Consider the following 12,779-nt stretch of genomic DNA (forward strand, 5'->3'; position numbering starts at 1 on the left):
ATTTTACAGGTAAGATTTTACAAAAATTCAGTTTTTTATACAGATGCGTTACACGCAGAGTGATATATTTAAGCATTTCTTTCTTTTTATTTTGATGATTATGGCTTCAGCTAGTGAAAACCCAAAATTCAGTATCTCAGAAAATTAGAACCAATAAAAAAAGGATTTTTAATTCAGAAATGTTGGCTTACTGAAAAGTATAACCTGTAGTAAAAATGGGTATTGGCGCTGCTCTGTGTGCAATATACTACTAATATAATTTATCATATACCAAAAAAAAACTAAAATATGTGGAAATTATTGTGCTACATATATGCAAGAAAGTGCATGTGTTAAATAGGATAAAAAAAGCAATGAAATATATGGAAAGTATTGTGTGCCATATAAAAAAATTTGTGTGAAAAAAGTTGAGCAATTCTTATTATAGTGCATGTGCTAGATACAAGTGCCCATACAATGTGAACATCGAACAGCACCAAACGATTTATATATAAAACATAGGCTAATCCAAACCGATCCGTGTTAAAAATGCACAGTCCATGAATCTCATTAATTAGTCCAAACTCTCCAGCTCTTCTTGCTAGTCCTTATGGTACTATCAGTAAGATGCAATAATTCATACAGCCAAGGGACTGTGGAACCGCATGCAGTGTGTCCACTCGTGCCCCCCTCCTGCTATTGCACTCACAAGGTTTCAAATTTTAGCTGCATTGCTAAAAAATGTTGCATGCACTTTTATGTGTGTGGTGCATCATGGCAGTCTGTTCAAATTAATTGGCTACCTTAATGCAAATCATGTCAAGTGATACTAAAGTATTCTTTATTTAGAAAAAAAAAAAACCATGTTATGCTTACCTCCTCTGTGCAGTTGGTTTTACACAGAGCAGCCCAGATCCTCCTCTTCTCGGGTCCCTCTTTGGTGCTCCTGGCCTGTCTCTCCTGTTGAGTGTCCCCACAGCTTGCTATGGGGGCAACTGAGCCGCAGCTCCCATTCGGACACGGAGCCGTGGTCGGACCCCCCCCCCCCCCTCTCTCCTCATTGGCTGGCTGACTGACCTTGATTGACAGCAGCGCAAGCCAATGGGGCTGCCCTGCTGTCTCAGCCAGTGAGGGGCTTCCCGCACATCTGAGTCTCTTGTGCAATAACGCTGGATCTAGATGGACCCCAGGTAAGTAGTGGGGGGGGGGGGGGGGGCTGCTGCACACAGAGGGTTTTTTATCCTAATGCATTAAGATAAACCTTCTGCGTTTACAACCACTTTAAATATGTGTCATAATGGGGTTGATTTACTAAGACTGGAGAGTGAAAACCTGGTGCAACTCTGCATAGAAACCAATCAGCTTCCAGACTTTTTTTTTTTTTTTTTTTTTTTTGTCAAAGCCCCTATTTGAACAAGCTAAAGCTAGAAGCTGATTGGCTACCATGCATAGCTGCACCAGATTTTGCACTTTCCAGTTTTGGAAAATCAATCGCACTGAGTTTTAATGCACTGCCTATATATGAAAGGGCCCTTAAAGGATAAATTCACCTTTACAAAAAAAAATCATAAATGCACATTTTTTTTTTTGCAAGTAAAAAAAATTATTTTATTATTTTTTATGTTAGGGAGCTGTAAAGCGTTGCATCCACAATCAGCAGATTGTGGGTGTAATGCCATGGTCCTACAAAAAACTCTGTGTATCTGTTTTCCCATACCTCCGAGAATGAGCAAACAGTTACACTTGAGACAGGAAGCTCAATGAACTACCACAGCACTCAATAGCACCGTGGTGGTTCATTAAAAACTACAAGCTGACATCCGTTAAGGCAGCTGGCCCTTGTCGTTTTCCCATTCATAGAACACTGTAAATAGGTGACGTGCAGCAGAATAGAGCTAAATTTTGCCATCGGTGAATCTGTTATTAGTGAACAAGAATTTTGGTGAATTGTACTCTTTGTTCCAAAGCTCTGGGCTACTTTCTCATGGTCTGTTCTCTATTAAACTCTTTCTGACAGACCTGTATGGGGAAGGACGTTACTCTACATGTGTCTGCAAACAATCCAGCAATGTTGCTCTACCAGAAGTTTGGATTCAAGACCGAAGAGTACATCCTTGATTTCTATGACAAGTACTACACCGTGGACAGCAAAGAGTGCAAACATGCCTTCTTCCTGCGCCTACGGAGGTGATCATACATGGATTATGTTTTCGAAGAGACCTTTGTGAACTTCCTTTTTAAAACCAGCTGCCCAACCAAACAGTACATGGTGATAACTGAATTCTATTTCTGTCAACGTATGGATGGTGTAACCCATCTGAAAATTCCTTTTCACTGTACCTACTTGTATTAAACTGTAGGAAACCATTTTATTGGAACAGTAAAAAGTCATTTGTGAAGCTGGGACTACAGTTTACGTTTTCATTGTGAACATTTGGAAGACTGTAGGAGGAAATGGATATCCATGTGGTAATGGCAAGACTTTCAGGACTGCAGCTTGGACTGTACAATGGACCTGAACTCAAATAAGTGAAGATTTGCTATGTTATAGGGGACATTTAGAAATGGTAATCGTGCCCAACCAGTATACTCCTGAAAAAAATGTGTTTTTTTGTCTGGAATTCCCGTTGAAAAAAAGCAGTGCACTTCTTGGTATGTAAGGATGCCTAAGCACACCTGTGCATCCATCCCCATAGCCGTATATCTGCAGTAATTTATAGCTGGGTATACATGTGCAGGGTATTTTTTTTTTTTCCGTTCATGCAATGGGTTGAATGAAAAAAGAACTGATCAGTCTCATATCCACCCAAGGGAGGATGTGGATGCAAGGATCTCCTCTGTTGAGCTATTGCATTCTGTCCATGGGGGGGGGGGGGGGGGGGGACAATTGGCCCATTCACACCCGACCGCCCATACAGCAGAGCTGGCTGTGTCCTTGTTTGCGCTGCACAAATTAAGCGGACACAGACCTGTCATTCATCCACTCTGCTCTGCCCAGCAGGTTCAGCGGACTGATCCCTTGCTGAGGAAAGCAGATCCAGCCCATGTGAAAGAAAGGATCAGTGTGTGCGTGGCCCTCTTTACGTTACTGTGTCGTGTCTACAGAATATATGATGAACAGTTGCTGGAGGACACAGGAGGCAGAAGGTGCTCCTAAATCGTTTTGTGAGCATCTACCTAGCATCATTAGAAACAGTTAGCAAATAATATTGCTGTAGTGTAAGACAACCTTCATTTTAATATCCCCCAAGTGACTCTAGAATGTTGTAAGCATAATAATATTGTGAACTGGGTGGGGTGGAGTAAAAAAAATCCACTAAAGTAAAGTACGTTACATTATGATTAAATAGTGTAGAGTTGTATTAATAGTTATTTTCAAAAATTTAGTTAAACAGTCCACTATCTTTTATTAAAAGGAGAGTTTCACCTTTAGTAACATGTCACATATTACACCTGTATTTAGAGCGTGACATGTTTCTTAGCACAAGTCCCCGATATACACAAACTCTAAAAACAGCAGGGCTCTGCCCACACTGCTGCGTCATTCACTCAATTTATGAACTACAAGTCTCATCTTCCACTGCAGCAAATGGCTTTTAGCTTTCAATGACTGTGAGGGTATTGGTCAATGCACTCCTAGTTCATGGACACTTCTTAAAGCTTTCAAACATATCCTTACACAAGCTGTAGGCAGTGTCTGCAGAATCCTGACATTGCACCCATGATCTGTTAATCACGGGTGCAATGCTCTGCAGGCTCCTTAGAAAAATAAATAAAATAATGCCCCCTATTTTTTTTTTTTACCTGGAAAAACGTGTAAATTTATTATTATTTTATATATTAAAAAAAAAAGAACTTTTGCCTTTATATCTGTATAACCACACTTTTCTATGTGAAGCTGTACATAGGTCTGTCTGCTCATACCTTGTTGTGTTGGGAGACATGGAACAACTGCATGTGTGAACCACTTTGGGGTGCATTGCTCCGTATTGAATGTGCGTAGCCACGAAAGAGATTGTAAGCTCTTCTGTCCATCTGTATCCTTCCCTAGTAGCCTAAAATGACACTAAACTCAAATTATTTTACATGAACTCATATCAAGTAAACTATGGCTCCTTTTTTTTTTTTTTAAAAAGTCCTACTACTGTTTTTAGGCTTCTTTTTCGTCCTGTGCGTGATCCACTAATAATGAAACCACTACTAGTGTAGTCTCGGTATTTTTGGTCACATGATCCGTTCTATGCTCACAACAATTACCATAGAGCTTAATGTGTTGTGCACAAAGATGTGTATTCCATCTCAGGGGCTAGCAGGAAAGGGTGACTACATTCACATACACAATGGGGGCTTCAACAAAGGTAGCCACCCTGGAACAGGGAGTCTGAGAATAATGGAAAAAGCTGATATTTGAGAGATTAAATGAAGAGAGATAAAAACTACAGTCTATTTGAATTGAAACTTAAAAAATAAAAAAGGGTGCTCTGATAAATAAACGTGAAGCTGCTACCAAAGGTCCAAATACCTGATTTGGAAAATAGTGATAAAAATATAGTGGTCTGGTGCGCTAACCAAATTATATTATTTCAAACAACATGTGTATGATCAGAAATATATGCGATACTAGTGTTGTACCAATCATACAAAATATGTGAATAAACAAATCCCACAAAATCATCAACTGAAAATGTGAGAAACCCTTAACAAGGGTGTGAAATTCAGCAAATTAAAGTCCACAGTGCAAAGTCCCTGCTTCAAACTATAAATAAAAATTCCATGTGACGACTCCAGTGGTAAGTAAATCCAAAAATAAAAGTCCAATGGGGTGTTAAGTGACACACATTAAATTCCCACCACCTTCAGGATTGGCTTCTTACCAGCAGATAGAGATTTGTTTGGCAGAAAGTAATTACACCTTGAAGTGACAGCACCTGATACCGTGGAGGAAAAGACTTCACACCTATACACCCCTGGTGCTGGAGACAGATTAGGTGGCCTCTTACCAGATAATGGATGTATTCCAGCATGTATATACCCGTTACAGGGTCTTCCCCACCACAGTTATAAGGGATGCCGGGATCTCTCCCTGATGTTTCTTGTGTCCTCTCTCCTTCTCAACCTCTCCCACAGGTATATTCATGCAGATGTTAGGATGGAAGAAAATAGCCGATAGTGCATTATCCCACAAACTTTTATTGGTAAAAACAGAGTTGCACTTACAATTGACAGCAAGAACCGGCTTGTATCACTCAAGTGCTTGCAGTCGCCTGCAGTGCGGACCGCGGTCTCGGTCGATGCCCTGTCGGGGGAAACGCGTCATAGAGGAGGCGCCGCACCGTCACAACAGCCGCAGTCTGCACTGCAGGCGGCTGCGAGCACTTGAGTGACACAAGCCAGTTTCCAGTGCGGACCGCGGCTGTTAGTTGTGACAGTGCGGTGCCTCCTCTATGACGCATTTCACACCCTTGTTAAGGGTTTCTCACATTTTAAGTTGATGATTTTGTGGGATTTGTTTATTCACATATGATTGGTACAACACTAGTATCACATATATTTATGATCATACACATGTTGTTTGAAATAATATAATTTATGTAGTGCACCAGACCACTATATTTGTATTTAAACATTGCTTTTTTATTTTAGTTTTGGATAGAGCGGGGAGGGATTAGAACACCTGTCAGGTTTTAATTGCTGTCCGTGCCCCCATTAAGGAGATTGACCCTCTCTATTTGTGCTGTGTACCATTTTTATTGAAAGTGAAATTAAAAGAAAATCCCAAATGTTGGGTTGTCCCCAGAAAAGTAATAGGGGGAAATCTTCCAATAGGGGCACTAGTTTGGGGACCTGGGGGGTCCTCAAGGAATTCCCTTAATTTGTAGGGATTTCCTCTCACTTCCTGTTTGAGTTTGGGCCCGGAAGTTAAAGCGGAGTTCCGGGCACAAAATCGACCTAATCGATTTTGTGCCCATCCGCTTGCTTTGCTTCACCTAAAAAGGAATTGGATAGTTAGGATTATTTTTTTTTTTTTTTACTTACCTTGTAATTGTAGAAAGAAATACTCACCTTTTGTCACTTCCTCCCTCTGTGGCCTCGACCCGCGCCGTCTCTTCCGGTTTGCAATGATTCCTGGGAGTTGAACGTCATCGCTCCCCGAAATCAATGCGACGGCACCGGCCCCGCTCGTCACTTCCGGTGCGACGCCGCATTCCCTGCTAAACAGCTTCTGGGCATGCCCAGAAGCTGTGTAGGAATGCGGCGCCGGGCCGAAAGTGACGAGAGGGGCCGGTGAAGGCGCATTCTGGGAGAAGAAGACGCGGAAGAGGACGCAGAAGAGGATCGCGCTGGCTTCAGCTGCCCACAACAGAGATTCCAACGCTGTGGAAGAAATTTTATAAGTGAGTTTCTCTTACGTCCTCCGACAGTCGCCGCCTCTTCATATTCGTCACAATGGGGTATTAGACTTTGCTCCGAAGGAGTAGCTAGGCAACAGAATATGTTAACATTAAAGCTTTTAACATATCCCACCCTCAAGGGGTGGTCCCCTCAGTCAATACCCTCCTACTTCCTGCAACCATATCTCAGTTTCAATGTCTAGCTTGTCAGGAGTAATTGGTTCTCTCTGTGCTGGGGCTTTGTGCCCCAGCCTCTTTCTTCTTTTTTGATTTTTTGTTTGAGTTTTTTCTCTCTCTTTACTTAGCTGTTCTTTTTATCAGCATTAGTTAGTTCTTCTGACGAAGAGGATCATGCGGGCTGGGTCTCGGGCTGATCCCCCTGGTCGCAGGTCGTGGTTCAGTGGCTTCCCAGCCTGCCATCGAGCGTTCAGCCAGGTAACGCTCCTGGCACAGTGAACGACCCATCCCTGTGCGGTGCAGGGATGATTGGTGAGGTGGCTACCTCACTGGACGCTGTGCGGTTTCTTAACCCCAATTTTGTGCATCTTGTATGCGACTCTCCCTGCCTCATGTGCAGCGGCTTGCTCGCCTGTGCGGGTCCCCCACACCATTAAGAGGTAAGTGTATCTATGTGGGGACCTGTCTGTCGGGAGGGGTGTCAGTCTGGGACTGTGTAACCTGCCTCTGTTCTCACTGTTTGTCTCCCTATCACTCTGCTGCGGGCTGCAAGGGGGGGGGGGGAGCTGTGTGACACTGTCTGTGTCAGCATGGTTCAGTGTGAGAAGCTGTGTGCTGTGGGGCATGTTTTGTGGCATGTTGGGGCACTATACAGCGATCGCTGCGGCGATCTGCCATATTTTTTTATGTGGATGGTGTTTTTGTGCACTACTGTACTGTAGGAGCGGCGGTTTCGGCGCCATACGGCGCCATTTTGCCTGCACTCGCTCCGGCCGCATGTTTTCCATGCCGGCGGCCATTTTCTTGTAGCCTCCCATAGGCTTTAATAGAGCGCCCTGGTTTCATCACTTCCTCTTCTCCTGGGTACACCGATCGAGGCAGCAGCAGCGGCAAGGGTCTCCTCAGGTTTTATCCTTCTGTTCTTGCTATATCCATTGCCTGTGTTCAGTTTATTGTTCCCTGTGGGGGTCTCATTGTGCTTGTGTGTGGTGCGGTGGGCTGCGCTCGCCGCGCTTGTTAAAGGGGCAGTTAACCCTTTATTTTCCGGCATAGCATATTGGGGCAATGGATTCTCAGGAGGGCAAATTTCCTGCCACCTTGGTGGAAAGCCAGGGGACCGCTGTTTCTCCCCCAGGGGGGGATTTGGCCACTATTGTGGCTGGCCTTGCTGCTCAGGTACAGATGCTGGTGGCTGCTCATTCTACCAAAAGACCCAGAGTGTCTATTTCCTCTGATTCTGAGGGTGAAGGTGATGGGGCTGTTAGGGCGGGGGGTCTCTTTATCAGGGTCCCGCTCCTCTCTGGATCTCGTGGGGTCCGAGGTGGAGGCTGAGGCTGAGGGGGTTGATAATTCTCCCCCTGACTCGCCTGAAGAGCTTGCAATCATGGATGAATTGATTGCTTCCATAAAACAAACGCTGCGTTTGCAGGATGAAGTGTGTCCCCCCGCTGCCCTGGCGGCTTATGGGACGCAGAGAAAACGCAGGACGCCGCAGGTTTTTCCCTGCAATGATGATTTTCAGCGCGCTGTTAAGGAACAATGGCGCAATTTACGCAAACCTTTTGCTGTACCAAGTAGGTTCAAGCTGCGTTATCCTTTTTCGCCTTCCACTGATGAACGGTGGTGTGTGCCACCCCCGGTGGATCACGCAATTGCGGTTTTGCACAAATCCACTGCGATTCCTGCAGAGGATTCCCCGGTGTTCCGTGATGCCACGGATAGAAGACTGGAGTCTCTTGCCCGTCATACTTATTCTGTGACGGGTTCGATGCTTAAGGCTCTGTTTGCCTCTCTTATGGCGGCCCAGGCTGTCGCAAGTTGGACGCAGATGCTTAGGCGCGTCCTAGTGGCCGATTCGGCCTCGCCGGCGACTGGATATGGTGGATCAAATCCACCAGGGTGTCATGTATCTGTGTGATGCGGACTTGGACTTAGTCCCGTTGGCTGCCCGTGTACACAGCGTGGCGGTGTTGGCTCGCCGCCTTGTTTGGTTGAAGTGTTGGTCGGTGGACCTTGGCCAATCTGCCTTATGATGGGTCTCGCCTTTTTGGGGAGTCCTTGGATGCGTTGATTAAGGGGATCACCGGAGGTAAGAGCACTCTCTTGCCCCATTTCCCCAAGGCTAAGGGAAGAAACATGCCAATTTTCGGCCTCCTCAGGGGTCTTTTCGTGCCTTTCGGTCGCACTACAAGGGAAAACCGTTCAAGGGACAGGGCTCTCAAAAGAAGCCCTGGTCTGGCAAACAGAAGTCCGGCCAGTCCGGACCTGCTGCCCATAACAGTGCGGCCTGAAGGGGCGCCCTCACCCAGTTTTGGGGTGGGGGGACGCTTGCTCGGTTTTCTTCAACCCTGGTTGGCCCGCGTGCGGGACCGGTGGGTTCAGGAAATCGTTCGATCTGGCTACAAGATCGAGTTTCTCTCTCGGCCGGAGAGCAGATTTTTTCCCTCAAATCTTCAACTGTCTCCAGAGTGTTTACGGGACCTGCACCTAGCGGTGCGAGACCTGAAGGCTCAGGGAGTGGTGGTTCCGGTGCCTCATCGGGACAGATTTCGGGGGTTTTATTCCAATCTGTTCACCGTGCCCAGGAAGGAGGGCAAGGTTCGTCCAATTCTGGACTTGAAGGCTCTAAACCGCTCTGTGCGGGTTCGCAAGTTCCGCATGGAATCCCTGCGGTCGGTGGTGGCTGCCCTGGTTCCGGGGGAATTCATGGCCTCCATCGATTTGAAGGATGCGTATCTTCACATCCCGATTTTCGAGGGTCACCAGAGGTTCCTTCGGTTCGCCATTGCGGAGGATCATTACCAGTTCGTGGCGTTACCTTTTGGTCTCGCCTCGGCTCCACGGGTTTTCACCAAGGTGCTTGCACCGGTTCTGGCATTGCTGAGGGCCCAGGGCATCTCTGTCCTGGGGTATCTGGACGACATCCTGGTTCGGTCTGCGACCAGCCAGGGTCTGGAAAAGGACCTGTCTGTCACGATGCAAACTCTGCAGGAGTTTGGTTGGACGATCAATTTTCCAAAGTCGACGCTGAGTCCGTCGGACCGTCTTCCCTACCTGGGGATGATCCTGGACTCGGTCCAGGCGAAGGTCTTCCTGCTGGAAGAAAAACTCAGGACTCTTCAGGAGGAAGTCAGGTCCCTCAGGGACGTTCCGCACTCGTCTCTACGGACGTGCATGCGATGTCTGGGTTTGATGGTCTCGACTTTCGAGGCGATTCCCTTCGCCCAGTTTCACACGCGGGGTCTCCAATCGAAGATCCTGTCCAGGTGGGATGGGCGACCGCAATCTCTGGATCTTCAAATCTCGTTGGGCCATCGCACCAGAAGGGACCTTCTGTGGTGGCTCCAGTCCCCGATGGTGTCGGGGGGCAAGTCTTTTCGTCCTGTCTCGTGGACGGTGATCACCACGGATGCCAGCTTGTCGGGCTGGGGTGGTGTTCTGGGCGTTCTGTCCGCCCAGGGAACCTGGTCAGAGGGGGAGTCCTCCCTTCCGATCAACATTCTGGAGTTGCCTGCGATAAATCTCTGCCTTCATCATTGGACGGACCGGCTGCAGGGCTGTCCGGTTCGGGTGCAGACGGACAATGCCACGGCGGTGGCCTACATCAACCACCAGGGGGGCACCAGGAGTGCCCGAGCGGCCCGAGAGGTGGCCGACATTCTGTCTTGGGCCGAGACTCATGTTCCGGCGATAACGGCGGTTCACATTCCAGGGGTGGAGAACTGGCAGGTGGACTATCTGAGTCGCCAGACCCTGGATCAGGGGGAATGGTCTCTCCACCCGGATGTCTTCCAGATGTTGTGCGCGAAGTGGGGTCTTCCAGATGTGGACCTGTTCGCGTCTCGTCTCAACAACAAGGTGAGAAGGTTCGTGGCAAGGACGCGCTACCCTCGGGCAGACGCGTCGGACGTTTTGGTGGCCCCGTGGCATCAGTACAAGCTGATGTATGCGTTTCCACCGATTCAGTTGCTGTCCAGGTTCCTTCGCAGGTTACACTCAGAACGCAGCACGGTGATTCTTGTGGCGCCGGATTGGTCTCGCCGGTCCTGGTACGCAGACCTCGTGAATCTGGCGATCGACGCCCCGTGGCGTCTACCTCTTCGAGACGATCTCCTGTCTCAAGGGCCGATATGCCATCCTGCTTTACAGTCGCTGGCTTTGACGGCCTGGCTGTTGAGATCGAGGTTCTGAGGGAGAGGGGTCTATCCCCTGAGGTCGTTCATACCTTGATCAACGCGAGGAAGTCTTCCTCGGGGAAGGTTTACTACCGTACTTGGAAGGCCTATTTTGCCTGGTGTGAGTCAAGGGGGTTTTCGCCCCGCACGTACTCGAGTATTGTCCTTCCTTCAATCAGGTGTCGATCAGCGTTTGGCGCTGGCTACGATAAAGGGTCAGGTGTCTGCGCTGGCCGTTCTGTTTCAACGTCCCGTGGCTTCCAACTCCTTGGTTGGCACTTTTGTTCAGGGTGTGCGGCATCTGGTTCCTCCTAGGAGGGAACCTCTGCCCCCTTGGGACTTAAATCTCGTTCTATCTGTATTGCAACGTGCTCCTTTTGAACAGATCAGGGAGATCCCGTTGTCTCTGTTGTCCAAAAAGGTCGTCTTTTTGGTTGCGATCACTTCGGCTCGCAGAGTGTCGGAGCTGGCGGCTTTGTCCTGCAAGTCTCCGTATCTGGTTATTCACTTGGATAAGGTGGTCTTGCGACCTAATCCTTCCTTTCTTCCGAAGCGAGTTTCGGAATTCCATCTCAATGAGGATGTTGTCTTGCCTTCGCTGTGCGCAAAGCCTAAACATCCAAGAGGTGAGACTGCATTCTTTGGATGTTGTTCGGGCGATTAAGGTTTACCTTAAATCGACTGAGTCTTTTCGAAAGACGGATTCTTTGTTTGTTCTTCCAGAGGGTCCTCGGAAGGGCATGGCGGCGTCGGCCTCTACCATCGCCAAATGGATCAGACAGACCGTTGAACAGGCATATGTCTTGCAGGGGAAAGTTCCCCCTATGCCTGTGAAGGCGCACTCTACTAGATCTCTGAGTACGTCTTGGGCCTGTCGTCATGGGGCTTCTGTGGCCCAGGTGTGTAAGGCGGCGACCTGGTCGACCGTACACACTTTCACAAAATTCTACAAGGTAGATGTTCAGGCATCGGCAGATGCTTCCTTTGGCCGCAAGGTTCTTAGTGCGGCTGTTCCCTAGGGTCCCCTGTTGGGATAAGTTTTTTTCTTTTTATCCCCTGGTTATTTGGTTTTCCTGGGTTGTTGCTCCTGTTGAGCACATTTTTTTTCCTATTGCCCGGCTGGTTTCCTTCCTTTGGTAAGGTTCCTTTCTTTGATGCGGAGACTTACGGCGCAGATGAGTTTCCCACCCCTCATGTTTGCACTGCTTTGGGACGTCCCCATTGTGACGAATATGAAGAGGCGGCGACTGTCGGAGGACGTAAGAGAAAACTGAATTTTTGTAAAATCTTACCTGTAAAATTCCTTTCTCTGAGTCCTCCGACAGTCGCCGCCCCCGCCCCTCTTTTGGGGTTTTGTTTATGTACTCTACTGCTATTCCACTGAAACTGAGATATGGTTGCAGGAAGTAGGAGGGTATTGACTGAGGGGACCACCCCTTGAGGGTGGGATATGTTAAAAGCTTTAATGTTAACATTCTGTTGCCTAGCTACTCCTTCGGAGCAAAGTCTAATACCCCATTGTGACGAATATGAAGAGGTGGCGACTGTCGGAGGACTCAGAGAAAGGAATTTTTGCAGGTAAGATTTTACAAAAATTCCGTTATTTCTTCTTGCAGGTAAGTGCAAACCAGGACAGATCAGAGGCTAGCCATTGTGGAATGTACTAGCCCTGACTGTCCCGGGGGTATGTTCATTGAAAAAATGTTTTTGTGCCCGGAATTCCGCTTTAAGGTAAATCTCCTCAATGGGACACAGATGGCAAAAAAAAAAAAAAAAAAAAATCTGATAGGGGTTATAACCCTCCCCTTCTCTATCCAAAATTAAAAAAAAAAGAGGTTTGCCTATAGTTCTTTTATTACTGTGTGTATCTTGTCTCGCATGTGTAGAAGTCTATGTACCTCCCAATAGATGGTACCTATAGAATTGCCATTTGCAACATTAAAGGATGACTAAGCAAAATAACAAAAATGAAATACTGTATATTGCAACTTACAGTCCGTAGAAGTGTTGGCTGCTTTGGTTTTCCTTCCTTTTATTTATTTATTTTTTATTTTTT

General features: G+C 47.2%; 1 protein-coding gene across 4 annotated transcripts in view; it reads left to right on the forward strand.

Moving 5' to 3' along the window:
- The window catches only part of KAT14 (lysine acetyltransferase 14), a gene marked incomplete at its 5' end in the record, with an annotated part of 56,734 nt that extends 54,486 nt beyond the window's left edge, over positions 1–2,248 (forward strand). For all 4 annotated transcript variants that reach the window (XM_082252299.1, XM_082252301.1, XM_082252300.1 and 1 more), the window contains one exon: positions 1,997–2,248. In XM_082252299.1, the coding sequence (XP_082108425.1) occupies positions 1,997–2,170 (174 nt within the window). In that variant the 3' untranslated portion in view covers positions 2,171–2,248. The remainder of the gene's footprint in view (positions 1–1,996) is intronic.
- Between the last annotated feature and the right edge of the window lie 10,531 nt (positions 2,249–12,779).

The sequence above is a fragment of the Pelophylax lessonae genome, assembly GCF_965119305.1.
Source record: "Pelophylax lessonae genome assembly, chromosome: 3".
Lineage (NCBI taxonomy): Eukaryota > Metazoa > Chordata > Amphibia > Anura > Ranidae > Pelophylax > Pelophylax lessonae.